Consider the following 19,810-nt stretch of genomic DNA (forward strand, 5'->3'; position numbering starts at 1 on the left):
CGTAACTCCTGTGAATATTACTAAAAGCTATCACATCGTACACTTCAAATGGCTGTGTGGTATGTAAATTGTATCTCAACAAAGCTACTAGAAAAAAAAAGACTAAACTTTATGATGATACAAATCAGAAAGATATCTCACATTTGGAATGAAAAACTGGGAAGAGACACACAAGGGGGTTCCCTGAGGGCAGGTAATGTTCTCTATCTTGTTTTGGGCAGTTACAAAAATAAATTCATTTTATAAAAATTCACTGAGCCTTACATCTAAGAGGTATGCACATTATTATACCTACGAAAAAATTTCAACAAAAAATCTTTACCGTAACTATATAAAAACGTCAGTAAACTAGATTATTTACTTCCATTTTAGAAGTTAGGAACCTAAGGAGATCTAGAGGCTAAAAGTGACTCGCTTATGGTCATATTGTAAATTAATATCTGAATTAAAGCTTGACTTCTATTTGTAAACAATGTATACATAAACCCCCTCCTGCTCACAATTATTACTTTTATCACATTACCCTGTTTATCTTCTTCACAGCACTTACAACTGCATAAAATGATTTTTATTATCTGTTACATTTATTACTCTGTCTTTCCTCAATAAACTGTAAGCTACACAAGTGTAGGGATCTTACATGTTCAATACTATATCCCCAACAGCCAGAAAACGGCCTAGAACAGTACTGGGTGCTTAACAAGCTATTGAGTTGCTACTCAATAGCTCAATCGTGTCCAACTCTTTGCAACCCCATGAACTGTAGCCCTGCAGGCTTCTCTGTCCATCACCAACTCCTAGACCTTGTTCAAACTCATGTTCATTGAGTCAATGATGCCATCCAACCATCTCTGTCGTCCCCTTCTCCTCCTGCCCTCAATCTTTCCCAGCATCAGGCTCTTCTCTGATGAGTCGGCTCTTTGCATCAGTTGGCCAAGTATTGGAATGTCAGCTTCGGCATCAGTCCTTCCAATGAATATTGAGGACTGATTTCCTTTAGGATGGACTGGTTGGCTATCCTTGCAGTCCAACGGACTGTCAAGAGTCTTCTTCAACACCAAAGTTTAAAAGCATCAATTATTTGGCACTCAGCCTTCTTTACTGTCCAACTCTCACATGCACACATGACTACTGGAAAAACCACAGCTTTGACTAGACCGACCTTTGTCTGCAAAGTAATCTGTTTTTTAATATGCTGTCTAGATTTGTCAGAGCTTTTCTTCCAAGGAGCAAGCATCTTTTAATTTCATGGCCGCAGTCACCACCTGCAGTGATTTTGAAGCCCAAGAAAATAGTTTGTCACTGTTTCCATTGTTTACCCATCTATTTAACATGAAGTGATGGGACCAAGATGCCATGATCTTCGTTTTCTGAATGTTGAGTCTTCAGTCAGCTTTTTCACCCTCCTCTTTCAACTTCATCAAGAGACTCTTTAGCTCCACTTCACTTTCTCCCATAAGGGTGGTGTCATCTGCGTATCTGAGGTTATTGCTATTTCTCCAGGCAATCTTGATTCCAGCTTGTGCTTCATCCAGCCCAGCATTTCGCATGATATACTCTGCGTGTAAGTTAAGTAAGCAGGGTGACAACATACAGCCTTGATGTACTCCTTTCCCAATTTGGAACTAGTCCGTGGTTCCAAGTCTGGTTCTAACTGTTGCTTCTTGACCTGCATACAGGTTTCTCAGGAGGCAGGTAAGGTGGTCTGGTATTCCCATCTCTTGAAGTATTTTCCACAGTTTGTTGTGATCCACACAGTCAAAGGCTTTAGCATAGTCAATGAAGTAGATGTTTTTCTGGAATTCTCTTGCTTTTTCAATGATCCAATGGATGTTGGCAATTTGATCTCTAGTTCCTCTGCCTTTTCTAAATCTAGCTTGAACATCTGGAATTTCTCAGTTCACATACTGTTGAAGCCTAGCTTGGAGAATTTTGAGCATTACTTTGCTAGCCGGTGAAATGAGTGGTGCAATTGTGTGGTAGTATGAACATTCTTTGGCACTGCCTTTCTTTTGGATTGGAATGAAAACTGACCTTTTCCAGTCCTTGTGGCCACTGCTGAGTTTTCCAAATTTGCTGGCCTATTGAGTACAGCACTTTAACAGCATCATTTTTTAGGATCTGAAATAGCTCAGCTGGAATTTCATCACCTCCACTAGCTTTGTTCGTAGTGATGCTTCCTAAGGCTCACATGACTTCACACTCAAGGATGACTGGACTTCACACTTTGGCTCCAGGTAACTGATGACACTATCATGGTCATATGGGTCATTATGATAACAAGTATCCAGAATGAAATCACGATACCCCAAACTCTTTCCTATGGTTTTTGTGAAGGTGGAAATTCATTTTGAAATGTATTTTTTTAGAATAGAAACTAAATTCAAGTTTGGCTGTCATATCTCAAATACAGTCACCAATGTTATCTTAAAAATAGTTAAAAGAATGACAAAGGAAGCTAAATAACTTAACAATAATGAATATGGCAATGCAAACTGTTAGCATGATTCTGTTTAATTATTTGTGACATTTCAAATTTCAAATAATACCATCAATATCAAATTTTTAAGAAAATAACAATAATGAAATATGTTTCTTTTCAAACAAAAAATTACTGGTTTATCTACTGAATATCACGATTTAGAAATGGTTGGAGCTACTTATCATTTGAATGAGAATTTAGCATAAATTACAAGACAACTGATGCAGAGTTTAGGACAGCCTGGAAAAGCTTTATTATTAGAAAAAAGAAGAGGAAACAAGCAAAACTGGATGTCCTTCGCCTTAAGATGACTGATTTGAAACTGTCTTGACAAGGATGCTCTATATTTTTTCTTGTGTTCTATCTTCCTTATATTCTTTAGTGTTCACTTACTTAAGTACTTGTCTGTATGTAAATCAGTAATATTTTTATCAAACATCTAAATAAATGACTGAAAGATTTAATAGCTATTCTCTCAGAAAAGTTATTATATAAATGAAAAGCTGCTATCCTTCAATCTTCTCTTTAAAATCAAAGCAGTATTATAAATTTCTTTAAACTTTCCTTTTATAAAAAACACTTTAGAACATTCTAGCTTTTTTTCCCAAGATTTTTCCTCTAATATAAATATTGTTTACACTCTTCACATAGCACTTAGCACATGTTATCTAACTTTATTAAAATTTTTATGTATCCATCTCATTTCTGTCAAGCACACAGGATTCACTCCCATGAATGCTATGTATCTGTCTGTCTAAAATTCAGCACAAAGTTGGCACATCGTGAATATCTTGCTTTAATTGATGAAAAACCACCTAGAGTGGCAGTGTGTGTGAAACTCGCACAGTCATGTCCAACTCTTTGTGACCCCATGGACTTCTTCAGGCCAGAATACTGGAGTGGGTAGCCATTATCTTCTCCAGGGGATCTTCCCAACCCAGAGAGCGAACCCAGGTCTCCCACATTGCAGGAGGATTCTTTACCAGCTGAGCCACCAGGGAAGCCCAAGAGTGGTATAAACAGCATCAAGCCGGAATTCAGGAAACTAGTTTTACCCTTGTGCTACAGCCTGCAAACAAGTCTCTTTACTATCTCAGGGTTTCAAACTGAACAGTTTCTAGGTCTCTTACAGCTCTGAGAAGGTTCCTCATGAGTAAAGAGTAAAACCCAGGGCTTTGTAAAATCTATTTCTTCTCTTAGAAATATTATTTCCAATCATCTTACAATTGGGATGATCAATTTGTGCATTTATAACAATCTTTGTGACTTCCTCCTCTAGTTATCCATCTGGGCAAATTATTCTACCCACTGCTCAAGAGCATCATCCCACCATCAGCTGATACAAGGAGCAAAAATAAACCTTAAATAAAAGTAACAGCTATTTCAACAGAACTGAATGTCTGATTCTACTAGTCATCAGGAAAGCAAGTACTAATTCTTAAGAAGGAACACAGCATTTTATTTTGCTCATTATCTTTTTTGTCTAAAGTTACTTTATATAAACCACATTTGCTAAATATAAATGTAGCCCTTCTAAATATACATTGTAGTTGGGACTTCCCTGGTGGTCCAGTGGTTAAGAATCTGAATTGCAACTCAAGGAATTCTAGTTCAATCCCTGGTTGGGGAACTAAGATCCCACATGCCATGTAACACAACTACAGAGTCTATGTACGACAAAAAAAGATTCCACATGACAAAGTGAAGATCCTGCATTGTCACAGCTAAGACCTGACATAGCCAAATAAAACAATATTAAAATAATAAAACATTAATATAATCTAACATTTTGGTTACCCACTGTCTAGGAAGTAGGTTCTTCCAAACATGTTATCAAAAACTAACAAAACATGGCTACGTGTTGTGTATTTTTTAATATAATGAAACTAGAGATTGAGTTCTAGAAGAGTTAAAAAAGTCACAATAGCTTAAAACACCTTAAATTACCTAGATGCCTTAAAGTACTTAAATATCCATAAAAAGATTTTGTTTAAATGCCAGAAAGCATTGAAAATATATTTCTGTGTAGGGAACCCTGGAGAGTCCAAAGGAAAAAATTAACACATATAGTCATTTGTAATTTACAATAATAAAAGTACATATAAAAATATTTGAGTACTTAAGTAAATGAAAAACAAATATATGAGCACTGGATACATGAATGTGCCTTTAAAATGTTTATGATTTAATTCCACTAAGTATTAAATTGGCAATTAAATAGAATTAGGTCTATATATATTCAAATCCTGAAAGATGATGCTGTGAAAGTGCTGCACTCAATAGGCCAGAAAATTTGGAAAACTTAGCAGTGGCCACAGGACTGGGAAATGTCAGTCTTCAGTCCAATCCCAAAGAAAGGCAATGCTAAAGAATGCTCAAACTACCACACAATTGCACTCATCTCACACACTAGTAAAGTAATGCTCAAAATTCTCCAAGCCAGGCTTCAGCAATACATGAACCGTGAACTTCCTGATGTTCAAGCTGGTTTTAGAAAAGGCAGAGGAACCAGAGATCAAAGTGCTCATCTGCTAGATCCTCGAAAAAACAAGAGAGTTCCAGAAAAACATCTATTTCTGCTTTAGTGACTATGCCAAAGCCTTTGACTGTGTGGATCACAATAAACCATGGAAAATTCTTCAAGAAATGAGAATATCAGACCACCTGACCTGCCTATTGAGAAACCTGTATGCAGGTCAGGAAGCAACAGTTAGAACTGGACATGGAACAACAGACTGGTTCCAAATAGGAAAAGGAGTATGTCAAGGCTGTATATTGTCACCCTGCTTGTTTAATTTATATGCAGAGTACATCATGAGAAACGCTGGACTGGAGGAAGCACAAGCTGGCACCAAGATTGCCAGGAGAAATATCAATAACCTCAGATATGCAGACCACACCACCCTTATGGCAGAAAATGAAGAGGAACTAAAGAGCCTATTGATGAAAGTGAAAGAGGAGAGTGAAAAAGTTGGCTTAAAGCTCAACATTCAGAAACTAAAATCATGGCATCTGGTCCCATCATTTCATGGCAAATACATGGGGAAACAGTAGAAACAGTGGCTGACTTTATTTTTCTGGGCTCCAAAATCACTGCAGATGGTGATTGCAGCCATGAAATTAAAAGACGCTTGCTCCTTGGAAGGAAAGTTATGACAAACCTAGACAGCATATTAAAAAGCAGAGACATTACTCTGTCAACAAAGGTCTGTCTAGATGTGAGAGTTGGACTATAAAGAAAGCTGAGCGCCAAAGAATTGATGCTTTTCTTTGAACTGTGGTGTTGGAAAAGGCTCTTGAGAGTCCCTTGGACTGCAAGGAGATCCAATCAGTCCATCCTAAAGGAGATCAGTCCTGAGTGTTCACTGGAAGGACTGATGTTGAAGCTGAAACTCCAATACTTTGGCCACATGATGCGAAGAGCTGACTCATGTGAAAAGACCCTGATGCTGGGAAAGATTGAGGGCAGGAGGAGAAAGGGACGACAGAGGATGAGATGGTTGGATGGCATCACTGACTCAATGGACATGGTTTTGGGTGGACTCTGGGAGTTCGGTGATGGACAGGCAGGCCTGGCATGCTGCGGTTCATGGAGTCACAAAGAGTCAGACATGAGTGAGCAACTGAACTGAACCGAACTGAGGTCTATATAAGAAATGGAAGTAACCGAGATGTTCATGAGCAGATAAATGGATAAACAAGCTGTGGTACATAAAAACAAAAGAGTATCAGTCATCCGTAAAAAGGAACAAATTTGAGTCAGTTGTAGTGATGTGGATGAGCCTAAAGCCTGTTATACAGAATGAATTGAGTCAGAAAGAGGAAACCAAACATGGCATAATAATTTGCATTATATGTAGAATCTAGAAGAATGGTACAGATGAACCTATTTGCAGGGAAGGAATGGAGACACGGATGTAGAGAATGGACTTGTGGACACAGTGGGGGAAAGAGAGGGTGGGACGGATAGAGAAAGCAGCATTGATACATACACCATCATGTGTCAAATAAGCAGCTTGTGGGAAGCCGCTAGAGAAGACAGGGAGCTCAACCTGGTGCTCTGTGATGACCTAGAGGGGTGCGGTGGTGGGAGGGGAGGGAGGCTAAAGACAGAGGGAACGTATGTACAGTTATGGCTGATTCGTGTAGCTGTATGGCATTGTAGAGCAATTTACCTACAATTAAAAAATATATTTTAAAAAAGACAAATAAGATTTAATAGTATTAAGAAATACTATATTATCTGATGACAGAGCAACAATTTTGAATCCAGTATCAAAAAGAAACTTTTACCTTTCTGGGCCTTCATTGTCTGTTCTTCAATTTGCCTCAGACGTTCCATAAGCTCTTCCTTTTCACGTTCTATTCTTTCCTTTTCCTTTTCCGCTATTTCTCTTTTCTTCTTTTCATTCTCTAATTGAGCCCTTAAAAGGAATTACACTGTTGTTAGAAATTACTATATGAAAATATATACATGAAACCTAAGTACTAACTGTAAATCAACTAAGAAGAAATGACAGCGTATCAATATTTTAAGTATTCATTATATTTAGATGCATTCAAAAGTCATATGGTTAAGAATATAGGACTACAACACTGTTACATATACATACATTGGATTAAAATATATCTTTTATTGTAGGGTCACAAAAACTATAGTCACTGAATTAAGTGACTAGCTGGAATCTTGACGCTGAAAGAACCCAGACATGCTTCTTGAACTGAAAAGAACTTAAAGTTTTGTTGTCTCTGAGGATACATTACAAAGAGATAAAGAGACTCAAGACCATATGGATGGCCTCTGCTCCCACTCTGAGACCATAAAGTTAGGTCTGGAAAAATGAGTATTCTCTATGGAAACATAAACATTAAAATATGAACATTTTGCTTTGATTTCAATCCAAAAAAATAAATAAATGAAATGTCAGAAATAAATAAATAAAAAGAACTCCTGACAATTAATTATATGTGAGCACAAAACAAGTTAACTGCACAGTTGCCATACCCAAGAACATGCCTTCTTTAGATTAGCAGGAACCACCCACTGGCAGAACCAGCAAAGGTTTGAAGGGAATGCACAGGCCGTTTCATTTTAAAAAGCAAATTAACATGGAGGGGCAAAATATTTCAATCATTATCAATTAACACAAGTTTAATTCCTAACATAGTATCAACTTAAACTTGGATACATGATGACAAATCAGTTTTATCTCCTTTGACAAATTCCTTAGAATAATAGTATGCATCTAATGGAATGAGTTCGTGACACTGTACAGGAGACAGGGATCAAGACCATTCCCATAGAAAAGAAATGCAAAACAGCAAAATGGCTGTCTGGGGAGGCCTTACAAATAGCTGTGAAAAGAAGAGAAGCAAAAAGCAAAGGAGAAAAGAAAAGATATAAACATCTGAATGCAGAGTTCCAAAGAATAGCAAGAAGAGATAAGAAAGCCTTCCTCAGCGATCAACGCAAAGAAATAGAGGAAAACAACAGAATGGGAAAGACTAGAGAACTCTTCAAGAAAATTAGAGATTCCAAGGGGACATTTCATGCAAAGATGGGCTCAATAAAGGACAGAAATGGTATGGATCTAACAGAAACAGAAAATATTAAGAAGAGGTGGCAAGAATACACAGAAGAACTGTACAATAAACATCTTCAGGACCCAGATAATCACGATGGTGTGATCACTCATCTAGAGCCAGATATCCTGGAATGTGAAGTCAAGTGGGCCTTAGAAAGCATCACTACGAACAAAGCTAGTGGAGGTGATGGCATTCCAGTTGAGCTATTTCAAATCCTGAAAGATGATGCTGTGAAAGTGCTGCACTCAATAGGCCAGCAAATTTGGAAAACTCAGCAATGGCCACAGGACTGGAAAAGGTCAGTTTTCAGTCCAATCCCAAAGAAAGGCAATGCCAAAGAATGCTCAAACTACTACACAATTGCACTAATCTCACATGCTAGTAAAGTAATGCTCAAAATTCTCCAAGCCAGGCTTCAGCAATACGTGAACCGTGAACTTCCTGATGTTCAAGCTGGTTTTAGAAAAGGCAGAGGAACCAGAGATCACATTGCCAACATCCGCTGGATCATGGAAAAAGGAAAAGCGTTCCAGAAAAACATCTATTTCTGCTTTAGTGACTATGCCAAAGCCTTTGACTGTGTGGATCACAATAAACTGTGGAAAATTCTGAAAGAGATGGGAATACCAGACAACCTGACCTGCCTCTTGAGAAATCTGTATGCAGGTCAGGAAGCAACAGTTAGAACTGGACATGGAACAACAGACTGGTTCCAAATAGGAAAAGGAGCACGTCGAGGCTGTATACTGTCACCCTGCTTATTTAACTTCTATGCAGAGTACATCACGAGAAACGCTGGACTGGAGGAAGCACAAGCTGGAATCAAGATTGCCGGGAGAAATATCAATAACCTCAGATATGCAGATGACACCACCCTTACGGCAGAAAGTGAAGAGGAACTAAAAAGCCTCGTGCTGAAAGTGAAAGTGGAGAGTGAAAAAGTTGGCTTAAAGCTCAATATTCAGAAAACGAAGATCATGGCATCTGGTCCCATCACTTCATGGGAAATAGATGGGGAAACAGTGGAAACAGTGTTAGACTTTATCTTTTTGGGCTCCAAAATCACTGCAGATGGTGATTGCAGCCATGAAATTAAAAGACGCTTACTCCTTGGAAGGAAAGTTATGACCAACCTAGACAGCATATTGAAAAGCAGAGACATTACTTTGCCAACAAAGGTCCGTCTAGTCAAGGCTATGGTTTTTCCTGTGGTCATGTATGGATGTGAGAGTTGGACTGTGAAGAAGGCTGAGTGCCAAAGAATTGATGCTTTTGAACTGTGGTGTTGGAGAAGACTCTTGAGAGTCCCTTGGACTGCAAGGAGATCCAACCAGTCCATTCTGAAGGAGATCAATCAGCCCTGGGATTTTTTTGGAGGGAATGATGCTAAAGCTGAAACTCCAATACTTTGGCCACCTCACGCGAAGGGTTGACTCACTGGAAAAGACTCTGATGCAGGGAGGGATTGGGGGCAGGAGGAGAAGGGGACGACAGAGGATGAGATGGCTGGATGGCATTACTGACTCGATGCACATGAGTCTCAGTGAACTCCGGGAGTTGGTGATGTGACAGGGAGGCGTGGCGTGCTGCAATTCATGGGGTCGCAAAGAGTCGGACATGACTGAGTGACTGAACTGAACTGAATGCTATCTGAAAAGATCTTCCTGAGAGTTTGGTGGGAACGAGTGCATTTGTCATTTAGATGCATCTACCATGGGCCTAAATATAGCCAAATTCATTTATCAAACATCTACCAAAGGCTTACTGTGGATCAGACTCTATGTTGAGGGCCAGAAATATAATGATGAATAAGATTTAATTATCTGATAATATTATCAACTTCAATGGGAATAATACCCTTTTTAGTTAAAAAAATAATAATAATTATGCTTTCCTCTAAAACTTATCTAAATATACCTAAATATTTACAAAAGACATAGCTGCCATTTGATGTCAATTCTGAATTTCAAGCCCAAATCACATAATTTCTCAACTTGCAATCTCTGATAAGCTTATCAGCAAAGTTTTATTACCTATTTCTTCCTGCAGCAACTAGTACCTATCTGCTTTCAAAATGAAAAGAGACTCCAGTTTTGGGGCAAACAGATAGAGTTGTAACAAGTCAGCAAGAAAAGTAGGCCCTGCATTAAGCTTAAGGGTGACCATATCTTTCCAACTGGTTTTAATGAATCCTCACAGCATTTAATAATCTAAGGCCTGGAGTTCATTCATGAGAGAGGAGCTCCATCTCTGTTTTAGACTTCCCTACAAGGTACTTTCTCAACAGCCAGAAGGAAGATTGAATAACTAAGCGCCCCCCTGCCCCCAAGACTTGGACTCACTTTTAGCACATTCACCTCTTTCATCCTATCTCAATCAACAGAGTATACACAGGTAAACAGCCCCCACCACTCTAGGAGTCAGGGGTTACACAGGTTTAAGAAAGTTTGAACATCCCAATTTCCTTGAGAAAAAACAAGGCCCTGCAGGCCCCACAGATACTGGTGCCCTTCCTGTATTCTTTAGAAAGCTGAAAAAGTAGGCTTGTCTGTGACATCAAGAGCACAGTATTTCTCAAGTAATTGCTAGTATGGTCAAGAGCTACTTTTTTCATGCCAGGCTGCCTGCTACTCGAAGATGCTGAATAGCCTGCCCACATCACTCCTTAGTCCCTGCTTAGTCAAATCCAGCGCTGCCACAGTCTCCAAGACAGTTAGCTTCCGCCCTGAGACACTGAGGCCCCGAGACACTTCATGAATACTTACATCTCACCAGACCTGAAGACCAAAGGCTGCAATAATATTCCACAAACTCAGAACTTTTCAAGTCCTGCTCTGGCACACAGATGGCCCCTTCTGGAGGTGGGCACTGGTGCTGTTTACCTTTTCCCTATTGACGTTTCATTTGTTCTTCCTCAAGGATGGAGGTAAAGGAGACACGGAAGCAAGAAAAAAAGACTGAAGATAACAACAACCAAGTTGGGAGGAGGAATTTTAGTGTTTATACTGAAAAATGAAATAAATGTATAGCCAGTATTTAACTTGATTATGATATTTAAAGTGTTTTGTAAAGTTCATTACACTGCACTCTTACAAAGCTTGTACTTCTCATCTCACAAGAATTCTCACCTGCTGACAGCCATCACCAATGAACACCCCATTCAATTAACACAAATGACTTTGGCTCTCCATGTTTCTTAGTGATACCTAGTTTCTTTTTGTAGGGAAAATCACTAGGCCATTCAGGTATGACCTAAACAAATCCCTTATGATTGATTACACAGTGCAAGTGACAAACAGATTCATGGGATTATATCTGAGAGACAGAGACAGAGTGCCGGAAGAACTACAGATGGAGGTTCATAACATTGTATAGGAGGTGGTCATCAAAACCATCCCCAAGAAAAAGAAATACAAAAGACAAAATGGTTGTCTGAGGAGGCCTTACAAGTACCTGAGAAAAGAAGAGAAGCGAAAGGCAAATGAGAAAAGGAAAGAGATACCCATCTGAATGTAGAGTTCCAAAAAATAGCAAGGAGAGATAAGAGAGGCTTGCCAAGCAAGCAATGAAAAGAAATAGAAGAAAACAATAGAATGAGACTAGAGAGATCTCTTCAAGAAAATTAGATATATCAAGGGAACATTTCAGGCAAAGATGGGCACAATAAAGGACAGAAACAGTGTGAACCTAACAGAAGCAGAAGATATTAAGAAGAGGTGGCAAGAATACACAGAAGAACTGTACAAAAAAGATCTTTACAACCCTGATAACTATGATGGTGTTATCATTCACCTAGAGCCAAAATTCCCCTGGAGCGTGAAGTCAAGTGGGCCTTAAGAAGCATCACTATGAACAAAGCTAGTGGAGGTGATAGAATTCCAGTTGAGCCTTTTCATATCCTAAAAGATAATGCTGTTAAAGTGCTGCACTAAGTATGCCAGCAAATTTGGAAAACTCAGCAGTCACAGGACTGAAAAAGGTCAGTTTTCATTCCAATCCCAAAGAAAGGCAGTGCCAAAGAATGTTCACACTACCACACAATCACACTCATTTCACACACTAGCAAAGTAGTGCTCAAAATTCTTCAAGCTAGGCTTCAACAGTACAAGAACTGAAAACTTCCAGATGTTGAAGCTGGATTTAGAAAAGGCAGAGGAACCAGAGATCAAATTGCCAAGATTAGCTGGATCATAGAAAAAGCAAGAGAATTCCAGAAAAACATGTACTTCTGCTTCATCAACTACACTAAAGCCTTTGATTGTGTGGATCACAACAAACTGTGGAAAATTCTTAAAGAGATAGGAATACCAAACCACCTCACCTGCCTCCTGAGAAACCTGTATGCAGGTCAAGATTCCTTACCACTGAGCCACCTGAGAAGCCCCATATTAGAATACATTACTTTTTTAATAGCACCAATTACATTTTTCTTAAAATGAAAACTAAAAAGCAACATATATTCAACTTCTAATCAAACTATGTACTAGTAATATTAAAAATTCTTTACTGCTACTACTTAATTAGGGATTAGGTACTCTGCTAAGTGTTTCTGTACTGACCCTATTATTTCTCACAAAAACTCTTGAAAGGACTATTATTTTCACAGTAAGGATAAGAGAATAAGAAGTTACTTGTTCAACAAGTATTAGAATTCAAACCCAGATTTATCTAATCCAAAGCCTGTGTTCTTTGGTATGACATCAGCTGAGTCCCAGGCGTACAGGCAGTCAGCTGTGACACAGACTATCCCATAGCTAACCTACAACTGGTATGTAGCTATCTCACTCTAAACTGTAAACTCAATTTGATTTGGACACAAGTAACTTAAGAACGCAGACTACAAGGACCAATAATCCATGGAAAAGAACGTGATTTTCACTATTAAAAAGAAGTGATGAGAGTTATGCAGGAGGACATAGCTACATACGCCAATGTATTATAGGGAAAGAGGCCTCCTGCTGCCTCTTCCCAACTACTGTTCTTGCCCAAGAAACTCCAGCAGCACACCTCTGGGCATTCCCCCAAGTATGTCTGCTGGCTCCTTTGTCATTGGGCCTGATGGAAATTGTTTCCACATACACAGTTGTCACTTCTCTCTCTCTGACCTATAAAGCAGGGAATGAACAAAGACTTGGCATGCCACTTCTGAAAGACCATCAATTCCCATGTGGCTGGACTAACATAAAACAACCTTCAGGTGTTCAAATGAAATAAAGAGTTAATGAATTCCTACTGTATACAAAGCAGGCAATAAATATTCACTAATGATAGGTTGGAACCTTTCATGGAATCCAAGAAAGGAACCATGGGGTTGTTAACTGTGTTAAAAAGATCCAGCATCACCCAACTGCTGGCAGCACTCTAGTGCAGGACACCTCACCCAAACAATGAACAAGACAAAATCATAAACCCAACCATTAATCAGCAGACAGGATTACCAGACATCCCAAAATATACCACCTCACACAGCCAAGCCCATCAGAAGGGGAGAAAAAAAAAACCACCTCACCTCCTTTCACCAGAACACAAGCAAAAGTCACTCCCAACACAAAGCCTAACCAAACCACTGGACAAACCTTACCCATTGAGGGCAGAAACCAAAGGGAAGTAGGAATACAACTTGAAAGCCTGGGGAAAGGAAGCCTCAAACGCAGTACGTTAGAATAAAAATGAAAAGGCAGAGAAATATTGCACAAATGAATGAACAAGACAGAAACTCACAAGACCAAATAAATGAAGAGGAAATAGGCAAACCATCTGAAAGAGAATTCAGAGTAATGATAATAAAGATGATCCAAAACCTCAAAAACAGAATGGACAAAATGCAAGGATCAATTAACACATTTAATATGGACCTAGAAGAAATAAAGAAGAAACAGAGACATACAATACATAATGAAATTTAAAATACTCTGTGTGTTAGTAGCTCAGTTGTGTCTGACTCTTTGCAACCCCATGGACTGTAGCCCACCAGACTCTTCTGTCCATGGAATACTGTAGGCAAGAATACTGGAGTGGGTTATTATTCCCTTCTCCAGGGGATCTCCCCAACCCAGGGATTGAACCCAGATCTCTCCCACATTGCAGGCAAGCTCTTTACCACCTGAGCCACCAGGGAAGCAAAAATACTCTAGAAGCAATCAATACCAGAATAACTGAGGCAGAAGAATAGAATGGTGGAAATAACTTCTGAAGAGCAGACTAAAGGAAAAAGAAAGAAAAGAATTGAGGATAGTCTCAGAGACCTCTCAGACAATATTAAACACACCAACATTCGGATTACAGGTGTCCCAGTACTAGAAAAGAAAAAGAAAGGGTCTGAGAAAATATTTGAAGATACTATATGTGAAAATTTCCCCAACATGCGAAAGGAAACAATCAAGTCCAAGAAGCGCAGAGTCCCCTACAGTATATACCCAAGGAGATACACACTGAGACACATACTAGTCAAACTAATAAAGATTAAACACAAAGAAAGACTATTAAAAGCAGCAAGGGAAAACCAACAAGCAGCATACAAGGGAAACCCCATTCGATTAACAGATATCTTTCAGCAGGAACCTTATAGGCCAGAAGAGAATGGCAGGATATATTTAAAGTACTGAAAGGGAAAAATCTACAAGCAAGATTACCCGACCTGGCAAGAATCTCGTTCGTATTTGACAGAAAAATTGAAACCTTTCAGACAAGTGAAAGTTAAGAGAATTTAGCACCACAAAACCAGCTTTACAGACAAAGTTAAAAGGACTTCCACAGGAAGGAAACACAAGAGAAGAAAAAGACCTACAAAAATAAGCCCAAAACAATTAAGAAAATTCCAAAAGGAACATATATATCAATAATTACTTTAAATGTAAATGGATTAAATGCTCCAACCAAAAGACACAGACTGAATGGATAAAAAAACATGACCCATACAACGCTATCTACAAGAGACCCACTTCAGACCTAGAGACACACATAGACTGAAAGTGAAAAGATGGAAAAAGACACTCCATGCAAAATGGAAATCAAAACAAAGTCAGAGTAGCAATCCTATCAGACAAAACAGACCTTAAAATAAAACAATATTATAAGAGATAAGGAAGCACACTACATAGTGATCAATCCAAGAAGACATAACAATGCAAATATTTATGCACCCAACAGAGGACCCCCTCAATACATAAGGCAAACAGACACAAAAGGAGAAATTGACAGTAACACAACAGTTTGGATTTTAATACCCCACTTACACCAATGAACAGTTCATCAAAACAGAAAATTAAGGAAACACAAGCCTTAAATGCCACATTAGGTCATATGGACCTAGTTGATACCTTTAGGACATACCATCCAAATGCAAAGGAATACACCCTCCTCTCAAATGCAGATAGAACATTTTCCAGGATAGTCCACATCTCAGGTCACAAATTAATTCTCAATAAATTTTAAAAAATGGAAATCATATCAAGCATCTTTTCTCACCATAAGAATATGAGACTAGATACCAATTACAAGGAAACAAAAAACAACTGTAAAACACACATACATGGAAATTAAACACATTTCTTAAAAATGAACAGGTTGCTGACGAAGTAAAATGAGAAATCAACCATTCCTGGAAACAAATGACAACAAAAACACGACAACCAAAAACCTATGGGCTGCAGCAAAAACAGTTCTAAGAGGGAAGTTTATAGCAATACAATCCTATCTCAGGAAACAAAAACATCGAATAGACAACTAACTTTACACCTAAAACAACTGAAAAAGGAGAACAATAAAACCCCAAAATTGGTAGAAGGAAAGAAATCAACAAGATCAGAGCAGAAATAAATGAAAAAGAAATGAAGGAAACAATAGTAACAAGTAATAAAACTAAAAGCTGATTCTTTAAGGAGATAAAACGGACAAACCATTAGCCAGACTCAAGAAAAAAGGGAGAAAAATCAAATCAACAAAATTAGAAATGAAAAAGGACAGGTTACAACAGACAATGCAGAAATACAAAGAATCAGAAGAGACTATTACAAGAAACTATATGCCAATAAAATGAACAACCTGGAAGAAACGGACAGATTTTTAGAAAAGTTCAACCTTCCAAGACTGAACCAGGAAAAAATAGAAACTATGAACAAGGCCATTATAAGCACTAAACTGAAAACTGATCAAAAATCTCCCTACAAACAAAAGTTCAGATGGCTTCACAGGTGAAATCTATTAAACATTTAGAGAAGAGCTAGTGCCTATCCATCTGAAACTTTTTCAAAAAAATTGCAGAGGAAGGAATACCTCCAAATTCATTTTATGAGACCACCATCACCCTGATATCAAAATCAGAAAAAGACATCACAAAAAAAGAAAATTACAGGCCAATATCACTGATGAACAAGATGCAGAAATCCTCAAGAAACTTCTAGCAAACAGAATTCAACAACACATTATAAAGAATACACATGCACTTTTCTTTTCTCCACCATCCTATGTGTGGTTGAGTTTGCTTCCCATGATGTCGTCTCACAAGACTCTCAGGGTCAAGCAATTCCTAGCCAAGAAACAAAAGCAGAATTGTCCCATTCCTCAATGGATTCAAACAAAGACTAGTAAGATCAGGGACAATTCCAAGAGAAGACACTGGAGAAAAACCAAGCTGGGTCTATAAGAAGTGTCACATATAAAGTGGAACACATGCTGTGTGTTAAGACCATCTGCAGATAAACCAGCCAAATCACAGTTGGAACATCACAACTGTCTAAACTTATGGGAGAGATGGAATGCATGGCTCCTAATGTTTCTTGTTTCCTTGCTAGCTGGCTATGAGGCTCAGTAAAAAATATGTGAAACTTATTTGGGGAAAAAGAAAAAAAGATCACACACCATGATCCCAGGGATGCAAGGATTCTTCAGTATAAGCAAATCAATCAATGTGATACACCATATTAACAAACTGAGAGATAAAAATCATAAGATCTTCTCAATAGATGCAGAAGAAGCTTTTGAAAAAAATTCAGAACCCATTTATGATAAAACTCTTTAAAAAATGGGCATGGAAGGAATCTACCTCAACATAATAAAGGCCATAAATGATAAACCCACAGCAAACATTATTCTCAATGGTGAAAACCTGAAAGCATCCCCTCTAATATCAGAAACAAGACAAGGGTGCCCATTCTCGCCACTATTATTCAACATAATTTCGAAGTCCTAGCTATGACAATCAGAGAGTTAAAGAAAACAAAAAGAATCCAGACTGGAAATAAACAGTAAAACTCTCACTGTTTGCAGATGACATGATACTACTATACATAGAAAACCCTAAAAATACCATCAGAAAATTACTAGAGCTAATCACAGGATACCAAATCAATACACAAAAACTACTTGCATTTCTATGCACTAACAACAAAAAGTCAGAAAGAGAAATTAAAGAATCAATCCCATTTATCACTGCAACAAAAAGAACACAATACATAGGAATAAATCAACCTAAGGAAACAGAGCTATACATAGAAAACTATAAGACACTGATGAAAGAAAACAAAGTCAACATAAACAGATGGAGAGATATTCTACTTTCCTGCACTAGAAGAATCAATATTGTGAAAATGACTAAACTACCAAATGCAATCTACAGATTCAATGTGAAGTAAGTCAGAAGAGAAGAACAAATATCCTATGTTAAGGCATATATTGAACCTAGCAAGATGGTTCTAATGAACCTATTTGCCCAGTAGCAATGGATATGTAAACATAGACTTATGGACACAGTGGGTGGAAGGAGAGGAGGAGATGAATATAAGAGGGTAAGATGAATATAAGGAGGAGAGGGTGGGATGAATGGAGAGAAGCACAGAACAGAAACACACATTAACATACGCAAAACAGCCAGCCAGTCGGGGAATTTGTTATATAACTCAGGGAACTAAAACTGGGGCTAGTTGCAAGCTAGAGGGGTAGGATGGAGTGGGAGTTGGGAAGCAGGTTCAAGAGGGAGGAGACGTATGTATACCTATGGCTGATCCATGCTGATGTATGGCAGAAACCAACACAATATTGTAATTATCCTTCAATGAAAAGTAAATCAAGAACTACAATGTAATCCTAAGCCACAAGAGACCAGTAAAAAATGACAGAGATCAAAGTAACATTCCAACTTAGCATCTTTAATGGTGGGGTCAGGAATTACAGGACAGTTTCATGCCTGTTTAAAACATGTTTTATGAAGCAGTTGACTTTTCTTGAAAAATCTGTACTCAGGTCAGGAATCAACGGTTAGAAATGGACATGAACAACAGACTGATTCCAAACAGGAAAAGGAGTACGTCAAGGCTGTATATTGTCACCCTGCTTATTTAACTTATATGCAGAGTACATCATGAGAAACGCTGGGCTGGAGGAAGCACAAGCTGGAATCAAGATTGCCGGGAGAAATATCAATAACCTCAGATATGCAGATGACACCACCCTTATGGCAGACAGTGAAGAGGAACTAAAAAGAGTCTTGATGAAAGTGAAAGAGGAGAGTGAAAAAGTTGGCTTAAAACTCAACATTCAGAAAACTAAGATCATGGCATCTGGTCCCATCACTTCTTGGCAAATAGACTGGGAAACAGTGACAGACTTTATTTTGGGGGGCTCCAAAATCACTGCAGATGGTGACTGCAGCCATGAAATTAAAAGATACTTGCTCTTTGGAAGAAAAGTTATGACCAACCTAGACAGCATATTAAAAAGCAGAGACATTACTTTGCCAACAAAGGTCTGTCTAGTGAAGGCTATGGTTTTTCCAGTAGTCACATATGGATGTGTCAGTTGGACAGTAAAGAAAGCTGAGCAGTAAAGAATTGATGTTTTTGAACTGTGGTATTGGAAAAGACTCTTCAGAGTCCTTTGGACTGCTAGGTGATCCAACCAGTCCATCCCAAAGGAAATCAGTCCTGAATATTCATTGGAAGGGCTGATGCTGAAACTCCAATACTTTGGCCACCTGATGCGAAGAACTGACTCATCTGAAAAGACCTGGATGCTGGTAAAGACTGAAGGCAGGAGCAGAAGGGGACGACAGAGGATGAGATGATTGGATGGCATCACCGACTCAATGGACATGAGTTTGAGTAAACTCTGGGAGTTGGTGATGGACAGGGAGGCCTGGCGTGCTGCAGTCCAAGGGGTTGCAAAGAGTCCAACATGACGGAGCAATTGAACTGAACTTCTCTAAGGCAGACAACTTGAGTGAAACAATGTGAATTAATAAAATATCTGAATTACACAGAACATTTAAGAAAAAAAAATGTATCTAATACAATGACTAAAAATATAGGTGGCAAAACTATTTCTGGCAGAGGGCTGATTTAATTACTGGATTCAAATCATGTTATTTCCAACACAATGTTTTTATGTATATGGTTAGGGGTCCTCAATTTTGTTTTCTTTAGGACCTACTCTACTCTTAAGATTATTGTGTTATTCTACAATGATTTCCTCAATAGATGTTAACTTTAATTTGGTCTCTGCTGCTGCTGCTGCTGCTAAGTTGCTTCAGTCGTGTCTGACTCTGTGGGACCCCAGAGACAGCAGGCCACCAGGCTTCCCCGTCCCTGGGATTCTCCAGGCAAGAACACTGGAATGGGTTGCCATTTCCTTCTCCAATGCATGAAAGTGAAAAGTGAAAGTGAAGTCGTTCAGTCGTTCCCGACTCTTAGCGACCCCATGGACTACAGCCCACCAGGCTCCTCTGTCCATGGATTTTCCAGGCAAGAG

The 19,810-nt window shown here is 38.6% G+C and overlaps 2 protein-coding genes across 3 annotated transcripts in view; one reads left to right on the top strand and one right to left on the bottom strand.

The window, feature by feature from the left end:
* The window catches only part of RDX (radixin), a 99,469-nt gene that overhangs the window by 38,077 nt on the left and 41,582 nt on the right, over positions 1–19,810 (bottom strand). For both annotated transcript variants that reach the window (XM_070803382.1, XM_070803381.1), the window contains exon 10: positions 6,776–6,906. In XM_070803382.1, coding sequence (XP_070659483.1) covers positions 6,776–6,906 — 131 coding nt within the window. The remainder of the gene's footprint in view (positions 1–6,775; positions 6,907–19,810) is intronic.
* On the top strand, positions 16,560–16,712 carry LOC109569567 (large ribosomal subunit protein eL39-like). The gene has a single exon (XM_070803383.1). The coding sequence runs from the start codon at positions 16,560–16,562 to the stop codon at positions 16,710–16,712; it is 153 nt and encodes a 50-aa protein (XP_070659484.1).

The sequence above is a fragment of the Bos indicus genome, chromosome 15 (genome assembly GCF_029378745.1).
Source record: "Bos indicus isolate NIAB-ARS_2022 breed Sahiwal x Tharparkar chromosome 15, NIAB-ARS_B.indTharparkar_mat_pri_1.0, whole genome shotgun sequence".
NCBI classification, from domain to species: Eukaryota; Metazoa; Chordata; class Mammalia; order Artiodactyla; family Bovidae; genus Bos; species Bos indicus.

Coding starts and splice junctions, on each gene's coding strand:
- LOC109569567 (XM_070803383.1), top strand. CDS start 16,560: ATGTCGTCTCACAAGACTCTCAGGGTCAAGCAATTCCTAGCCAAGAAA.